Source organism: Hirundo rustica, chromosome 14, assembly GCF_015227805.2.
Source record: "Hirundo rustica isolate bHirRus1 chromosome 14, bHirRus1.pri.v3, whole genome shotgun sequence".
In the NCBI taxonomy this organism is placed as follows: Eukaryota; Metazoa; Chordata; class Aves; order Passeriformes; family Hirundinidae; genus Hirundo; species Hirundo rustica.
This window is the reverse complement of record NC_053463.1, coordinates 7,291,507-7,309,674: the sequence shown is the minus strand read 5'-3', so window position 1 is coordinate 7,309,674 and position 18,168 is coordinate 7,291,507. Positions and strand designations below refer to the sequence as shown.

At 42.5% G+C, this 18,168-nt stretch overlaps 1 protein-coding gene across 2 annotated transcripts in view; it reads right to left on the bottom strand.

Annotated features, from left to right (window-relative positions):
- ADAMTS2 (ADAM metallopeptidase with thrombospondin type 1 motif 2) overlaps positions 1-18,168 on the bottom strand; it is a 174,610-nt gene that overhangs the window by 51,848 nt on the left and 104,594 nt on the right. For both annotated transcript variants that reach the window (XM_040078471.1, XM_040078472.1), the window contains one exon: positions 7,536-7,738. In XM_040078471.1, coding sequence (XP_039934405.1) covers positions 7,536-7,738 — 203 coding nt within the window. The remainder of the gene's footprint in view (positions 1-7,535; positions 7,739-18,168) is intronic.

The window sequence follows — 18,168 nt, the reverse complement described above, 5'->3', positions numbered from 1 at the left end:
AGAGCGGGTTACCTACTGATGGAGCTGGCAGGATTTTTAGGCAAAGTCAGGTGGTTCCCTGGATCCCTAATTAAACCAGTGCACCGTAGGAGAATAATCTGCATGTTCTGGCAGATCTTCAGCAAACTCATTCATGCAGTTTGAAGGAGTTCCCAGCCTTGCAGAGTTTGTTAGTATCTATGCAAAAGGCAGATCATTTCATCACAACACAACTCTTGAACCATGAACCATCGGATTCATCCCGAGGCAGCTCCATGGACTGCTCCTCATGCCTGGGTGAGTGCTGCTGCCCTGGGCTCCTGAGCAAACACCCTGCTGGACATTTCATAGCTTCAACCTCCGGCTACATCAGCATCAAACGGCTCCAACCCAGCAACAGCGGCCATCAGAGGGCACATCTGACCATTTGGAGAGGGCACAAACCAAGAATCACCGCAAATCGTTGATCCCTCCAAGCTGATTAGCCCTCTCTTTGATCACCCAGCATCCTTACACAACTACTCCTGCAGAAACTACTGATGGCTATGTGCTCCCGGCAGAGCTGGGACCATGTGTGGATCTCTGCCAGAGCAATACTGGAGAAGCCGGAGAGCATCAGCTCCTTCCCTGTGGAACAGCAGAGCTCCTGGCAAGTCATTGTTAGAGCCCAGCCCGAGATGCAGCTCATTCATCAGATCATAATTATCTGCAGCAAAGCCTCGGTGCCTGGTGGGCATCCAGTGATTGTCTATTTCTGTAAGAAATATCTGGTTTGAATTACAGGATAGGAACCAGACATGTCATGGTGGATACTGAGCACAAACTTCTGTAATCTGACCCTCCCAAAAGCGTTCCCCTCTCACTTTATTTTTCTGTGGTCCCACTTCAAACGCCACCCTGCTCTTCGATTTTCATCACCTTTTTTATGCTTTTGTAGATCCCAAATGAGCATTTCTGACATTCCCAAAGCTTTATCTTAATCCCACAGGAATAATATTACATCAATTCCTCTGGTGGATGTACTATGGTCACACAGAAACTCGTAAGGCAAAATCAAGGCCTCCTAGCCTCCCTTTCTAGTCCTTGCAAGGCATTTCCTCATTTCCTCAGAAAGGAACTGTTTTTTTCTCCTGAAATCTTTGTTGAGCATCACAAGGCAAAAAGAATGAAAGCACACAACACACATGAAACTTAAAGGTCAAACTGTGTTCTCACATTTGGAAAACATCTATCATTCTGCTCAGAACCAGGCAGTTTTAGAAGAGCTTGGCAATGTACATTGCAAAACACAGATAAGAATCTTGCATTTTCTATGTAAATACAAATCTGAGTCCTGTTTTACCTTCCCTAATGTCAGAATCAGTAGGTGTTACCAAGTCCAAGTTAGCTGCTTCTGATCAAAATGAAAAACATTCCCTAGCAGATGTGTTGGCAAGGCACTAGGTAGCTTCATGTTACGGATCTCTATCTCATCTTCGACTGTAACATTGGCTTTAGAAAGGTCATAGACTTTGTTTTCTGACTTCATGACTAATTTATTTTTCCTAGTTCCTCCCTCAGGCTCTTGGAACTTTTCATTCCTGCTCATGAACCACTGCTGTGAGAAGTTTCTCTAAACACTGTAAATTACCTTTGCACCAACAGACTCAGTATTTTTCTGAATTACTGTCTCTAGATCATGATAACAAAATCAGCTATAGCATCATAAAATAATTGAGCAGACTGATTTATCACTTCACTACAAGCAATAGGGGCGTGGTGTCAAAGTAATAAATGTGGTGACCTCTTGAAATCTAAGTGGTTTGGTTAAGAAAAGCATCCAGAATTTGAAAGCTGATCCTAATTAACCACACTCCATCACACAAACCACACTGTCACAACTCAGAAGTCCCTGGCTGAAACCTTTGTGGCTAAAGCTCGTGTTGCTATTTGGAGTAAAGGAAAAAGTCTATCTTTTAACAGTACCTACTCTCTACCTTGAGGACGGTACCAAAACCTGTGTGATAGGGCAGAAAGGCACATTTCCAGGCACCAATAATGACCAATGCTCACCTAATTGACACTGGGAATAATATCCCTGTGAAAATGAGCACAACCTGCAAGAGTTCTGAGAGGGTCTTTCTTGTAGGAGCCCCTGAATGCCCAAGCACAACTACAGTTTCCACTGTAGGGTGGCAATCAAGATAATGAACAAAAATAATCTCATGGAAGCCTCTTCAGACACTGTTCACACCAGTCACTGCTACTGGTTTATAATGAACAGTCAAAATGTGGAGTTAACTCACATACATATATTTAAACTTTCAAACAAACTGTAATTCAGCTACGGACAGCTGAAGTCCCTCAGATGAATAGAGTTGGACTTACATTTGTTATTTGTGGAATTTCTTAGAGTTAGTTCAAATTTAAAATGCCCATATTAAAATAAACTGATTTTAAATAATGAGCAATGGAACTTATGAATTATTTAATTTTAAAAAATCCAGTCAAATTCTACATTATTGAACTATCCTTGCTGTCTAAAAGAAATGCTTTTTAGTTTAAAAAGCATGATTCTGAAGACAGGGAGCACCATTATTTCAATGTATTCAATCATCACTTTCTTTTTAGCAGCTTGAATTAGACATGCTTTCAGGTTTTTATCCAACTGTCAGTTAGAAACCGATGGCATTTCTGCCCTTTCCTCTCATTAGGGACTTGCTGTTCTGTACCTGCAAATCTTCATCCCTCATCAGCCAGAGATACAAGAGAAGAAATCTCATCTATAATAGTAGTATCATGTACATCCTATTAAAGAGGACAGATAACACATTCAGCAGCGCCTCAGGGCCACAATTTCAAAGACATGTGTAGTGCTGAAAGATGCAGGTGAAAGACTCCAGGGACTTTCCAAAGCCCCCAGCTGCATAACTCTCATTGATTTCAGTTATTCAAATGAAAAGTTGTTTAATGTATTTGTTCTGGAGTTGAAGTTTCACTTGAAGGCTGGGGGATACATAATCCCATGAGCTAATTTTTAATACTGATTCTCACTGATTTCAAATGCAGGTAAATTACTAAATACTCAGAAAAATCTAGCCCAGAGTGAGGCATAATTCTAATTTAGGGTCTATCTCCCTTTGAAATAACAGCAATTAGGCACTTAGCTACTTTGAGGAGATGGGCTTTAATATCACAAATATTTTGGTCATACATCCATTACATTAATATATATAAATATTTTAATATCAGCCTTTTTATAGTAAAGGAACAGAAAAGAAATAAAATATTTTTACCACTGAAAATTGCTTAATCCTGGAAACTACTTCTAAGAGGGTTATGAAACAGAGAATTTTAGCACCAGGACTGGGTACCAACAATAACTGTTTCAGAATCAATGAACCCTTTAGGTTGGAAAAGATCCTTAAGATGACTAAGTCCAACCATCAACCCCAGCACTGCCAACACCACTAAACCACATCCCCAAACGCCACATCCAAACATCTTCCAAACACCTCCAGTGATGATGACTCCATAACTTCCCTGGGCAGCCTGTTCCAGTGCTTGACAACCATGAAGAGATTTTTCCAAATATTCAATCTAAATATCTCCTGGAGCAACTTGAGGCCATGTCTAGAACCCACTGGAGAGCCTTCCAGCCCTCCAGCAGATCAACACTCTCATCTCCCTTGGTGTCACCTGCACATGAACTGAGGATTCACCGAATTCTCTTGTCCAGATCATTGATATTGAAAACTGCTGGACCTAGGGAATACCACTTTGGACTGGCCACCAACTGGATTTGGTTCCATTCACCACCACCCTTTTGACTTGACCATGCAGCCGATTTTTTTTATCCTGTGATCAGTGCATATATCCAAGCCTTTCAGCGCAATGACATCCATTCAGTACCCTTCTCCTCCTCCCAGAGCATCCTGCAGTGAAAACCTTCTCTTTCCCAAAAAACAAGGTAATTCTCCAACACCACTTCTAGCCTTACACTTTTCTAGCATTTTCCAAACAATTGTACAAGCAGAAACAATTACTGGGGGTTTGAGATGCTTTCTTGCTGAAATTGAATTACCTTCTATGCTCTTGAGTAACCACAGAACTACAAGATTCCTCCAAATATCTCTCCTCTGTGGAAATGCTCCTGCATGCTATAAATACAAGGTTGATTTGTGCAATGTGTGGGCTCACGCTTGGAAATGCAGAGGACTGTGCAGGCCAATATCCTTCCCAGGAAAAAAACACAGCATGACGTACAAACGAAAATGGTGCGAGCGAGAGGCAGCCGAGGGTCTCTAAAGCGAAAACAATGGCATATTTTCCAAAGGTGACTGAATATCCTGATGGTGTTGAGCAGAGAAAAGAGAGGAGGTCAAGAAAAAACAGATTTTTTTCAGAGGAAATGACTGGAGGATGAAAAAGGGGAGGCATGAGGCCGAGCTTGCTGCAGTGGAATGGCTGGCGCACAGTCAGACGATACGTGGCTGCAGCCCAACGCGTTAAAAATCCTCTGGCATCTATCACCATTTGTTTGGGAGTGACTTCATTTCCAAACTTTGGGATAAATATTAACATGGCTATTCAAGATAGCCAGGACACTCAGACCCTGTTTTTTCTCACTTCATGGCTTTTAGGTGTGGACTGTAACACATCACTTAAGCTGCACAAAACAGATTTTACTGAATTTACAGTCATTGCACTGGGCTTGAAGAAAAAGAAATATTGTTTTGATTGAGTTGGTGGTAGGGTTCCACCCAAGATCCCTGGGAAAAGTTAGTTAAGGACAAATGCTCAGACCATCACACACAAGGAGATCAAGCACAGTGGGAGAAGCAGCCATGATGAGAGTTGCTCCTGGGAAAGTAAGGTCTGCCCCAGGAGGGACAATTTACTTCAGATTTATTTCATTTTTGGAACCTCAGAAATTCAACTATTTGATCACCTGTTTTATCTCCAGTAAATACTTTCACTATTATTTTATTTTGTTACCATGAATTCTCGATTTTATGCTTACTACCTCATTACCATACAAAGCTAATTGATTCTATGCCTTGTTATTACAGGAAGCTAATTGATTACATCCTAAACCCAGCAGAGTACACAAGATCTGATGGTTATAAGAGGATCTCTAATTAGATTTAAAAATACAGCTGGAATTGTTTGTAACTGTCTCTTCTTTTTCAGTGGCCTTGGCCACATATCTCATCAAAAACGCATGGCATACCTGTGACCCCTAACAAGCAGGGACCCCAAGGCCTTTTATAGTAGGCTCATTTTCCAAAATAAACCCTCAGCTATTCAAAGAGGTAGAAGAGGGGGCAATGGGGGAGTCCTGTGAATCTCAGGAAAGGAGACCAAAGCCATGTTCTGCACAGAATTATGCCTTGCACCCATCTAGCCACGAGGGTAAGAGCTGAAGTTGCCCTGCTGAGGGGAAGGAGAGGTTCTGCATTGTGCTGTCCTTGGCACAGTGCAGGTCCCCAGCACCACCACCTGCAGTAACGAACCTCTCTTGCCTCTTTGTGCTGGAGCTGGAAACGGGACTGGTTACCATCGCCCACCCCTCTGCTAAAATACAGACTCTAGAAACCAGCCAAGTTTTGAAGGAAAGAAGAGGACAACACTGATGACTGCCAGCAACTATCCAGAGCCTTTCAAGAAGCCTTGGGGATTTCAAACAGCCCCTTGAATTTGGGCACAAGTCATGGGACACATCCTCAGTCCCCAAAAGACAAGTTTCTACCTCAGAGCTCTCAACAGAACAATTGCTGCCTATGCCAAGAGCTGCCGTGCCCTGTGGGGATGGTTACACAGGCTGCACTTTCTAAACCACTTGCAGAGACAGGCTGCTGAAGAGTTGTTATTTCTTGCAATTTGTGTCTTGGATGGTTTACTAAAATTAGGAAAAAGTATATTCCGGAGCTGGAACATTTATGGCTTCTTTACCATTACTGTATATTTTAATTCTTAAAAATAGATTTAAGTGACATGATAAGTAAAGAGTCCTCCTTAATCTATTTTGGCCTGTTTGCCACATTCCTGGTTTGGCCTGTTTGACTTGTTAATTTAGAGATGCATAAAACCATCTGTTTCACTGTGGACTTTGTTTTAAGCCTCAGAGAAAACAAACCACACAAATAAATGAAATTCACTGTGTCATTTCTGTTAGAATATATGCATTTACATCCATCAGAGCAGACACCAAGTACCCCATAACTCTCATGTCAGGGCAGGTTTTTAACTATTTACAATGCTGTTATAAAAAGTCATAACTGAATTTATATCATGCAAGGGATTTTCTTAAATTGTATTCCACCTCTCATTTAAAATGAAAAACAGTGATATTCTGCACATTGCTAAAAGAACATAATAAAGAAAGAAAAAAAAAACAAGCTTCATAATTAAAAAAATATATCTTGGAAAAACTACATCCCAGACAAATCTACCTAATAGCCTGGATTTCTGCCTCTGTGGTTTGCAAAGTGAAAGGAGTCATCTACAGGCTCATCCTCTGGACACAACTGTAAACTTCAGCAGTCAGACTCCATTTGTCAAAAACAGAGCAGACCTACAATTTTTTACTCAACACTTTTTTACTAAGAACACACATACTCTGAGGCCAAAGCTTTTTCAGAAATGTGTTTTATTGAGAAAAGACTCCTGTTCCAGATGAGAAGGAGAAGGAAGAAAGTCATACCCAAATGAGTTGCCTGTGAGGGGGGCTACAGCTTACTTCTATTTCTTTGGCAAAAGAATAAAATATATTTTGATTTTCATCTGTACTAGGGATGATTTTTCAAGTCTTCATTCTTTTCCAAAAAAATAGTGTCCTTGCTTACTGTCTGGGGTACTAGAGGGCTGCTGCATTGATATTTAGAAATAAAAAGTGATTCTTTCAAACATAATATTCCCTAGTGTCTCCTTTCATCACTCCTACACTATATAGTCTGTTGCACAGACTATGGTTCTGAAGATTAAATATTTAACTAAGGAAACCTAAAGATGTCAGTCATGGAGTAAACACTAAATCAATTTAAGAAAGCTCAGTTTTACACTGCATAACATTTTACTGCAGAGTGAGCAAGGAACAGGGAGGTGGCCCAGGACCTAAAGTGTCTGTTGAGAAACCAAAGAATTTAGCAGAGTAGTTTTAAAAATGTAAAAGCCAATTATAATTTCTGTTAGAACTTCATTTGAAGACAGTTCTCCAAACCGTGTTCCTCAGCAGGTAGCTTAGGTTAAGGGAATATACAGCTAAAACATAATGACTTCCAAAAACCTGAGCCCCTGACCTTGTGTCCCCACCCACCAAAGCACATAAGCAGGACTTTGAACATTTTAACAAACCCACACTCAGCTTCTGTCTTGGCTCCTTTTTCTTGCTTTTTTTTTTTTTTTTGCTTCTCCCCTATTGGATTTTCCAAAAGCGGCCTGGATTTCCCTCCTAGAGTTATTTTATCTCCTGCCACGAGAAAAATCTGTTACGTCTTATTCAAATGGCTTACCCAACCTACATTCCCAGCCCTCTCAAAGCCTTCCCACAGGGCAGCTAGCAGGGCTGTACTCACAATATTCATCAAGGTCAGCAGGTACTTCTGGACATGTTCTTTCCCGTGGAACTGAACAACTGAGTCATCAACCCCCAGGAGGACTTCGATGTTGTAATCGTCCTCTGTGGCGTGCCTTCGACGGCGCTGCCCCGATCTCTGCACCTGCTCCTCAACGAGGCCCAGCGCCCTGCCCAGATTGTCCAAAGCAGTGAGGTTGGAGCCTGAAATCAAACAGACAAACCAATTACCAGCCAGGAGAGGTTGAGGTTTCAGCTCAGATAAATTTGAAGTAGCAGCGTTTGTTATGTTCTGAGTGTTATATAACAGCATTAGTTTCATGAAATGTCAATTAAAAATGACCTAAATGAGAGAGAAAAATGACCCGAAATGCTTTTATTCTGCAAAGTGAAATACTTTCTACAATACTTTCTACAAGGTAACACTGCATAATAAATACAGGCCCAAAAGCAGCAAGTCATACCAATGTCTTAATGAGAAGAATGGAGCTGTTTGCAGCAAAATACTTGGTGCTTAAAAGTACTTCTAACAGAAATATACTGCGCGGGGATCCTGTGCTACCCAGAACAGCCTCTACTTAGAACAGTTAAAGATAGACATGTAGTTCAAAATCTCACCTCACTGCCCAAATCTGATCTTTCTCCTATTTCAAGGTAAGTGCAGTTGCCAGTACAACCTTTTGCTATCCATGTAGGTACCAGCAAACCAGTCCCCTGGCCTCAACCCTTTAACTCCTTTCCTAGTTACACACATGCAATCCAACAGTAATGACATGGATCCTATTTATCATTACAGCTCAGCACCACATTTTAGGTACGAGATTAATTAATTTATAGCTACGTCCACAATTTTTTAACAGCTTTTCATCCTTTATTCCAAATTTTCCACGTCACTTTGCATTACTCTATGTCAAAGACCAACCCACCAGGCACAACAGTTGTCTCCTTCATTACTGATGATTTCTAACAGTTCCTGTGCTATGAAAAGCATGTTCCCTGACAGGATGGACATGCTTAATGTGGCACTTACCTACTAAAAATTAACATAAAAATACAGAATTTTGACATTTCATCCTGCAGAAAAAAATTATCAGCATTCATACCGTAATTACCATTTGCATTACAAGAGACTAGAATTACCACTATGAACCTCTTAATTTTAGCAAATGCCAGGAAAGATTCACTTAGAGAGGCCAGCAAAGGTGCAGAGAGGGCTGTGGGTTGAGTAAAGGTCCCAATGCTTCATTCACAGAAATACAGTGGAAAGCAAAGGGAAGAAGCCCAAGCCTTCACCTTCAAATCAGAAATGAGAAACAGCTCTTGGAAATGTTACAAAAGTGGATTCTCCATTTCCATTTACTGAAATTTTCATATCAAAAGTGTCTGCTTGGGAAGGGAATGAGTCACCAGATCACTGGGCTCATTACAAGAACATCTGTGCTCTTGCCTGAACTTCGCTGCCGCAGGCTGCTGTGTCAGCAGGTCCTGGGCAATGTGCAGCCTGAGCAGAGGTGACAACAACACACCAACCTGCACAGCCTCTAGCTGCCAGGAGCGATGCACACCAGGCATCCCAATCCCCATGGAGCAATCCCTACTGCCCTGGGCCCCAGGCTGTGCCTTGTGTGGTGAGAAGCTGGTCTCTGTTCTCCTTGAAGAGACCTCCAGGCAAAGGACAGCCCCTGAAAGGCACAGCATCCTGCCAGCATCCAGCAAGCTTCAGGGACATGTTTGTCCTGAGATCCACAGCTGCAGGGATCTCCTCTGCACAGCACTGGCAGGGCTTCCCTTGCTCAGTGGACACAGAGAAGGTCTCACGTGGTGGTCTAACACCCCCGTGGATCCCCAGTGTTCTTCTCCCCAAACAGCAGCATTTAATGTAGCTAACAAGCACAACTACCACGTTCCCACTGCCAGCCTCAGGGCTCCCAGCAGCTTCTGCTCCTGGGGCAACAAGCTTTTAAAATTAGCCTGGTCAGAATCCATGATTCAGCATGAGAATTCATTCTTCATGCAGAGCCCAGCTGTCACTCCCAGGAGTACCACAGAGGGCAAAAGAGCCTGGCCTGGCAGCACTGAAGGCAGCTCTTTATCAGACTCCAGACCTGCCAAGCAGCCAGCCCCAGCCCAGCCTTGTGGTTTACTCCACCAGGAAAACTTCAGTGTTAAAAGATCCTTTCTAGTAAGCTCAGAAATAATGACCAAGCCATCACAGTAGAGACTCACTATGGGATCATGGGACAATCAGATATTCATGATCTATAAGACAAATCACAGTTACTGCAAAATATGACCATGAATCTTAAAAGCTCTGTAGAACAGTAAGCCTTAGGCTGGCAGGGGCTGCAGGTCATGTCTCCTCTCTGTTGCGCATAAAGAGCTAAATCAATCAGCAGCAAGGCAAAGCTATCAGAGCTGCTACTGCACAACAGCAGTGCTGGGCAGGGGGACAGTCTGAACTGTGTACTGAGGTTGTGGACAGGAAGCTCTGCTGGCTGGGGGGCTGTTATTTGGGTGGGTGATTGGCTGTCAAGGTATCTTGAGCTTTTGTGCTTTCATTTCTCTCCCTTATATGTCAAACTAACTCCTGGCACAGTACCTTTATTCCTGCTGTGAGTAAATCAGCCAGAGGCAAAATGTGATCCTACCAGCCTGCAGTGAAAACTGCCTGTCCTCCCTCTTTGCTGCTCACTTCATCACTGTCACACTCTAGTCCCTACAGTCCTGCCAACTCCTGAGAAAAGTTATCAGGAGGTTCCCTGGAAGTCACCTCACTGCCAGTAGGTGCCAACCAACCACTTTAAATTTTCTTGGGAGCATAAAAATTCCACACACACATGATTACCTTCAGCCCCTAACTGCTCCCCTCAGGACAACACACCCAGAGTTGGGCACTGGTACCTCTGAGGCACCAACCCCATGTGCTTCCCAGCAGAGCAAAAGCCACACTGGCTCCAGCTGGTGCTGGAATCATCCCAAAACCAGAAACACAGCTCAAAATATTTACAACAGTAGCTGCAAGATTTCTGCTTCACAACCCAACTTCCCACCCAGTGCTCTTTCCCAGAGCCTGTCCCCAGACAGGCAGGGATGCCTCCACACACGCCTGACCACAACCCCCACAGAGTCCTCCTCCAGTGCTGCTCTGCCTCTCAGGCTCTTGGATGCTGAATTGCTGGATTTTCTGAACAGTGCAATGTTGGATTTGCTCCTAAATGACCGTTACATCCAAGTGAAATTAATACACATATCTCAGTAAAGAGGAAGAGAAACAAAGTTCCATATGTAGTAAATGAGAAATTTGTGGTGTTTCAGCATCTCAACTTTCCTTACTTAACATCAGCAGCTTTGCTGTATCATTGTACTGCTAACAATATGCTAGAAAAGCTCAAGAGAAAGCACAAAGAACTAAATAAGGCACCAAATTCCTCCTTCACATTTTCCACATTACATTCCTTCTGATCACCCCTGCACTTGGCACAGTAACATCACAAAAGGAATCTCAAACTGCACTGTTTTACTAAATCTGCCGAAGACCTTTCCGTCAGATGTCAATTTTCATCAACTTTTGCCAAATCAGCCACTAATTATTGATGCCAACTTTGTTCTCCTTCTCCCAAGAGCAGACACTTGTCATTTGCAGAGCCTCACAACAGCCTGTGTTGAAACCCTCTCGCTCCTGCTAGGAAAAATTCACATTTGTGAAAATTAACCACTCACAGGCAAGCTTCTATTTCTCTCTTTTGCTGCTCATTCAGAATAAATCAAATGACAGCCGCACTTCAACAGTTCAACCAAAAATCCCTCAACCCCCCTCTTTTATTCTAAAGCCAGAAAAAAACTCAGTGATATTGCAGTAATTTTCTCCTACCACTGCAGACCATCTTCCAGAGAAGGAATAAAAAGCGCTCAAGTTGTCAAATAGTGTTGCCTTTGCACATCTTCAGAAGAATTCTCCATCTGCAACAGTTTGGGATGACACCACCTTATTTTCTGGGAATTTTTGCCTTGCTCATGAATGTTTGATATCAAGTTCTTTATGGAAACCCAATTTCATGACATCTCCTGATTCTGCCTCACCCATCATGGCAGGCAAAGCTCAAACAGATGCTCTGAACTACTGAAGCATGAACACACTGCCTGCCATAAAATCTTCCTTTCCCTGTGTTTTCTGTCACTCCCTTCAGGACATCCACCAAATCCACTGTTGCTGGCTCATGACCTTGTTTTGGTTTTTTCATGACCCCTTTCAAAATGGCTCAGGAAAATAAGGCTGTGCCTACAGTCCTTATGAAACAACTGAACTTTAGCAGTACCAGCCTTAGAGTTCCCCAATCTCACAGCAGCAATATTGTCCTAATAAAGCAGTTTCTAATATTTTATCTCCTCTTTCTGATAGGGAGAAGGGAACTTTCTGGCAAGCCCAGAGCAGAGACCAGGATGAGCAGCTGGGAGACTCAACTGTGTGGCATGTTCACAGCCATCATCTGTGGCTTGTCAGCACAGCAACGAGCTGGAATTTCATTTCAAACCCGAGTGTGCAGCATTCAGACCAGCCAGCCACCATTGAAATGCAGCTGGTTTGCTTGTGTGGACACTTCATCTGTCAGCATGGGAGCAGACGAACGCCTGAGCCGACTGCTGAGCACCTTCTCTGCAGCCACACGAGGATCAGCACTTCTGATCTGCTGCTTTGCCACTCATCTCCATTCCTGGGACACATTGCTGAAGGAACTCCCAGCTTCCCATTCCTTGCTGCAAACCATCGGTTTTTGTGTTGTTGTTTTTATGCTTTTCACGCCAGTGATTCAGACTGAGAGCCTGTGAAGCACGGCTGGAGCCTGCTCTGCCTTGGTGGCAGATACATCTGTGACAGCCAGCCAGGGCACCCAGCCCTGCTCAGCTCTACCACAGCTGGTGGCAGTGCCACTCCAAGCCTGGGACTACAATCCCAGGGCAGGCATCAGCCCATCCATTCCTCTGTGTTGCAAATGAGGGAGGAACAGGCTTTGTGGTAGGGAAGCAGAAGCAGGCAGGGTAGACTTGCTTTAGCTCTCAGCTTCCCACTGCTCAAGTACATCTGCACCTCTGGAAAAGCACCAAACCCTGCTGACAGCTTGATGGAGAACTGCTCTTTCAGGAATTGCACCTTAAATCACAAGCCATCTTTCAGCAGCGTTCCCAGACACTTGGATCCTGTGGGTTTCTCTTGTGTCAGTTCTCTGCAATCAACTGATACCCTAATTAACCTCCAATTTGCCTGCTCATGCATTTTACTAAAACCCTCATTTGTCTTCCATGGTAAACTGAAGCCCAACCCATGAAGGTTGGAGTCAACAATGAACAGTCATCAAAACTTGGATTTTATCCCCTAGTGACTTATTCTCCCAATTTAAGTTCCTCCATTTGGGATTTTGTTTTTCATTACAGTTGCACACAACCATGTTGTGTTACATTCATTTCTTAATCAATAGTTTCTCTGATTTTTAATTTCTTTTAAAACTTATTTCTGCTGGTTTTACAGCCATGCTCACCTTTCCCTCCTCTCTGCTTTGTTTTCCAAATGTCCTCTACTTGTCTTTCTTCTCCCCCCTAACCATCCTGCTCAGCTACATTGGTGTTTCATAATTTATAAATCCCTTTCCCACACTACGGTCTGAATTTGGACCCTTCTGCTATAGATCACTCATAAGAAAACTGGGTAAAGCCAGCAGGGAATTAAAATGGGAGAGAGCTTCTGTGAGGTGAAAGCAAATTGAAAACAGCCTAAACAAGAGGAAATCCACCGAGTGCACTGGGTACATGATACCAAGTCAGCCCTGTTTAAAAGGCACCTCCAGGAGGACATTGCTTCAACACAATTTTAACTTGGAGCTCAATTTTCATGGGATCCTTGTGATTTCTTGAATCACAGGTTAAACAATGGCTGTTACTTGGTAAATCCTTAACGAAGAACAATCACTCCAGCAGTTTCTCTTGAGGAGTGGGATCAAATTCCTCCTCTCACACATTTTTACATAAACCAAAAGTAAAACCATATTAAAATAAAGACTGGGCATCCTCTCCAGCTTTACAAATCGTTGTCCTGCCCTGATGTGCAAAGAAGCAGCCATTTAAAAGGAAGCTTTTGGGCTGTGTGTCTTGCTGATCATAGGATGTCATTATAAGTAATGCTGCTTCTGGTCAAATTACATTTTAACACAGAGCCTGCTCCACCTTTCATCTGGCCAGGGGGAGTTTGCCACAGTTGGGGTAAATTGGGCTGGGCTCTCCAAAATTAGTTCTCAGACTCCAGCCGTATGAAGGCCAGCAAATAGAGCTGCTGAATTCCTGCTGGAATGATCTGGTCCTGGCATTTGAAATCAGTAGCTCAAAGTATTTAAGAGTATTTCATACAGAGAGCAGTTATGGTAAACTCCTTGGGGCAGAAGTATTGTCCTCCATTTGTAGAGTGAATGTGCGCTCTTGCAAACACACAGGCATAAGCAATGTTCCTTATTTTTCTCGTCACCTTTGCAACAGTACAGTGACTTTGAAACTTGGGACATGTTCAAGTGCCTGCCTGAATCATAAAATCCCAAAATGGTTTGGGTTGGAAGGGACCTTAAAGCTCATCCGATTCCACCTCCCTGCCATGGACAGGGACACCTTCCACTATCCCAGGTTCTCCAAGCCCGGTCCAACCTGGTCTTGAACACTTCCAGGGATGGGGCAGCCACAACTTCTCTGGGCAGCCTGTGCAAGGCCTCAGCACCCTCACAGGGAAGATTTTTTTCTTAATATGCAAACTAAACCTAGATCAGAGAATCAGAGCTATAGAGAAAAACGAAGATGAACGTACCAAAGCTGAAAAATAGAGAACCTAAAAAAAAAAAAAAAAAAGTCTTTCCAAAGGACAAACCAATTAGTGCAATGAAAATGGCCAGGTGGACACAGTAGCAAGTGGCCAGGCCAGAGGCAGGAAGAATAACACCAGCTAGGTGTTGCCAGGGAGATCTTTTCTGGCATATCACAACAGAGAGAAAAGATATCACAATACTAGAAAGAGAAGTTGAAAACTAAATTGATCTCATCAGGGCCAGAGTCACACAAAGTATAACATAAAGATAAGAGATAATTGCACTGTCAGAAGATTAAGTGAGAGCAAGGTAATAGAATACCCCAGGCTAAAACTTTTTTTTTTTTTTTTTTAATGCTGAAACATAGTGTGTTAAAATTTTAATTTTTGTCTTACGACATAATAGTCAAAAATGGGAAATGAAAGAAATGGCAAACCAGCCAGAGAACCAGTCCGTGTGACCTGGATGAAATGGAGCTCTCTGAGAACTGAACAAAAAAATTTTCCAACAGCGAAACTTATCCTTTGGAAAATTTTCATCTATCAGCCTTACTAATGCAAACACAAGTTTCACAACTTAACACCAAATAATCCATGAGCAAGACGTCAAAACTCAGTGCTTAAAAGTAAGCTCAAAAAGGGGCAAAGAAAGCTACTCCAGAAAATTAATTTAGAGGCCAACTTCAAAGTTTCACTGACTTAATTGATTGCACCTGAAAAGTGCTATCTGGCAAATATTTTGGCAAGTCATTGTAAGCTGGCCTGTGTTGCAGAGCCTGTGACTTGCAAAACAAGGTGCCTGATCTACCACACCCCACCCACCCTGAGAGCCCACATCTGGCCTGGGACAAGGGCTGCATCCCTCCCAAGCCCTGGAGCGCTCACTGTGTCTGGCCAAAGCAGGCTTTGCTCCGCATCGCTCACGGAGGGCTACAAAGGGAGCTCCACGCGCTCAATCTCATTCGCAGCTAATGCATAATTAATTAAACTGCAGAGTTCACAGGCACTGGGCACAGAGCCAGAGCTCCACAGAGTTCTAGGAGCCCCAAAGGCCCCACCTGAAGTCCCAAAGGCAAAGGGTCAGGAGCTGACCACAACTCCCTTTTCCTGACCAGGCTTTAAGGAAGTGTTTACGGGCTGTTTGAGTCCAAGTCTGCCACCAAGATACTCAGATGTCCAATCCATATTCCAAGCATGATTAAATTACAGCAAATTAGCACATTAAGTAAGCCGCCAAACTGACCCCCTGGCTTTGTAGGTGACATGTCTAACAATCCCACTTGCATTTTTAACAGAATGAAATGCCAAGCCATGGCACAGGACCTGAATAACAACAGATTATATGGAATGGCAGTTGTCTTTTCATAAGCCGAGTATTCCGCAAGAAAGGGAAATGAAATTTAAGTACAGTTCAAGAAAATACCATTAAAAAACACACAGGTAACAAAAGTGAAATTCCTAGCCAGGGCAGTAAGTTGAGATGAGTGAGAAAAGGCAAAGAAATACATAAAATAACCATACATCATTGAAAATGTTACTGAAAAATAATGACTGAAGCAAATATGTATCTTTCCTATACTTTTTAGCCATAACCTCAAGTCTTGTATTTTGGTAACAGTTCAAAGCAGAATTACTCCATGCTTTTAAAAGGGCAGCACTTTTCTCAGTTATAAAGTCTCACAAAGTTGTAAATTATACAACTGAATGTTCTCAATGTCAAGTAGAATACAAAACTCATCGGTGTAAAAAACGTACAGCAAAAATGACAATGCAAACAGTTCCTGTTTCTTATATAATCATAATGATCTTTTAATTAGACAAAGTAAACAGTCTGCTCATTTTACCTTGTGAAGAAAAGCATAGGAAGAAATCTTCCCAAATTCTAAGGTAAAAAATGTCTGCATTTTGAAATATCAGTCAATGCAACAGACTTCTTGTACATCTCAAAAATTTTTGCCATAAATCAGTAGTCAGACAGACAAAAAAAAAAAAAAAAAAAGGTTCAATTGAGTATTAGAAGAAGAAAACCTCATCCAGACAGGCTGAGAAAGGCAGGGCAATACACAATGCCTTGGCTACTTATGCTGACAGGATTTAAAATTGAGCAAGAAGCAGTTATAATTTTACCTATGTTTTGAAAATACCCTTGTTGCTAAATCGGCTTGGACCTTCTGCACTAACATATGCAGCTGCAATTGATTAGAGACTGCAGGAAAGACAGAACTCGCTTGGAGGATGCAGGAATTGCTTCAACTTCAAAAAGGACAGTAAAAAAATCCTGAAAGCGACAGCCTCTGCTCCAATGAAAGCACATGAGATTTAGTCCCAAAGCATTTCAAAATCAGGGGCAAAGGCTTCTTTTGTTATTTGTACAAGAGCTCTGAATTTGTCAAGCCCTACAAGAGGCAAACCGTGAAATGCTGCTGTTGTATTTTGGTGGGTGGGTGGGAGATGGGTCCTGGCAACGACAGCAGAGAAGAGAAGCTTTAAATGGGCAGTCCTCTTCAGAGCATGATTGGGGCTGGAGAGAGGGGAAAGGAAGGTAGGGAGGAAGGAAAGAAGATGAACGGGTGTGAGGATAACAAAACCCTCTGGGGAAAAGGCAAGTTTAGAGGCAGAAGTTGTGAGGGCACAAATGCAAAAGAGGAAAGTGAAAAGAAATCACTGTTGGTTTTCCCATTGCAGTTCCCTGCTAGCCCTAGGAAAGCAAAGCCACGGCTTCCTGCCACATCCCACTCCCCACCCCTGAAAGCTGTGTCCTGGGAACAGCCCCTGAGCTTCAGGGAACACAGGGACAAATGCCAAGGTTTGCCAGGCAAACCAGCACCTGCAGGCGGGGCTTTAATGTTCCTTTCTCAAGATAAATTTAGCATTAATATCTGGGAGCTTTAGAGGGATTAGAACAGGTCAACATGCATTTATTTCGTTTTCTGGCAGGTCCAAATATTTTTAATTCCTTTCAGGTCAAATGGACTTGGATACTGAACTTTTTTTTAAAGTGAACCAACAAACAAAACATTTCAGTTCACCTGAAATCAAGTTTTACTCATTTGGTATGAAATCAAGCACTTCAAGTCTCAATGCAGAGAATCATTTAAAATATCACAAGGGAAAGAAGGGAGATGGCTTGTTTGGAACACACTGTCATGAAACCCCTCTACATTTTCAGGATTTTCCCTTCTTTATTGATGTGAAGTTCAGTGAAAAATTCAGGACTTTATCACCAAAAAAAAATTTCACCCAACTCAACTGCAAGTGCCAAGACTAAAAGGCGTTTCCATTTCCTCTTTCTACCATCTACCCCCCTTCCTCCAAAGGAACAATCATCATTTCAAGACCTCTGTATTTTTGTTGGGTTATTCACATATTATTGATAAACAAGCTGTACTCAGCACTGACTGGCTTGTCCTTCAAATTGGCTTGTAGCCTAATCAAACTCAGGTCATTTTTCTACTAAATGAGATGTAGTTGGTAGGATGCAGTGCTCCTTGGCAGGCAGCAGACAACTCTCCTATAGGGACAAATCAAACCCACCTCAAAATAAAAGCCTTTCAAGAATTAGGTAGCAAGGAATTTATCTCCTGAATTAAAGATATCATCTCTGTGCAAATAAGGCTTAAAGTGGTAGGAAACTGCATTTGTATTCCCTTTGCAGAGCGCTGTAAAATTGCTTTAATAGTAATGACTGCTCTGCTCTTGAGGGAATGAAATCAGACTTTGAAAAGCAAAAGCACAAAACCAAATAAGAAGGGCTGGGAAGCCTCTTACTTACATATATATGTATACACATATAGAT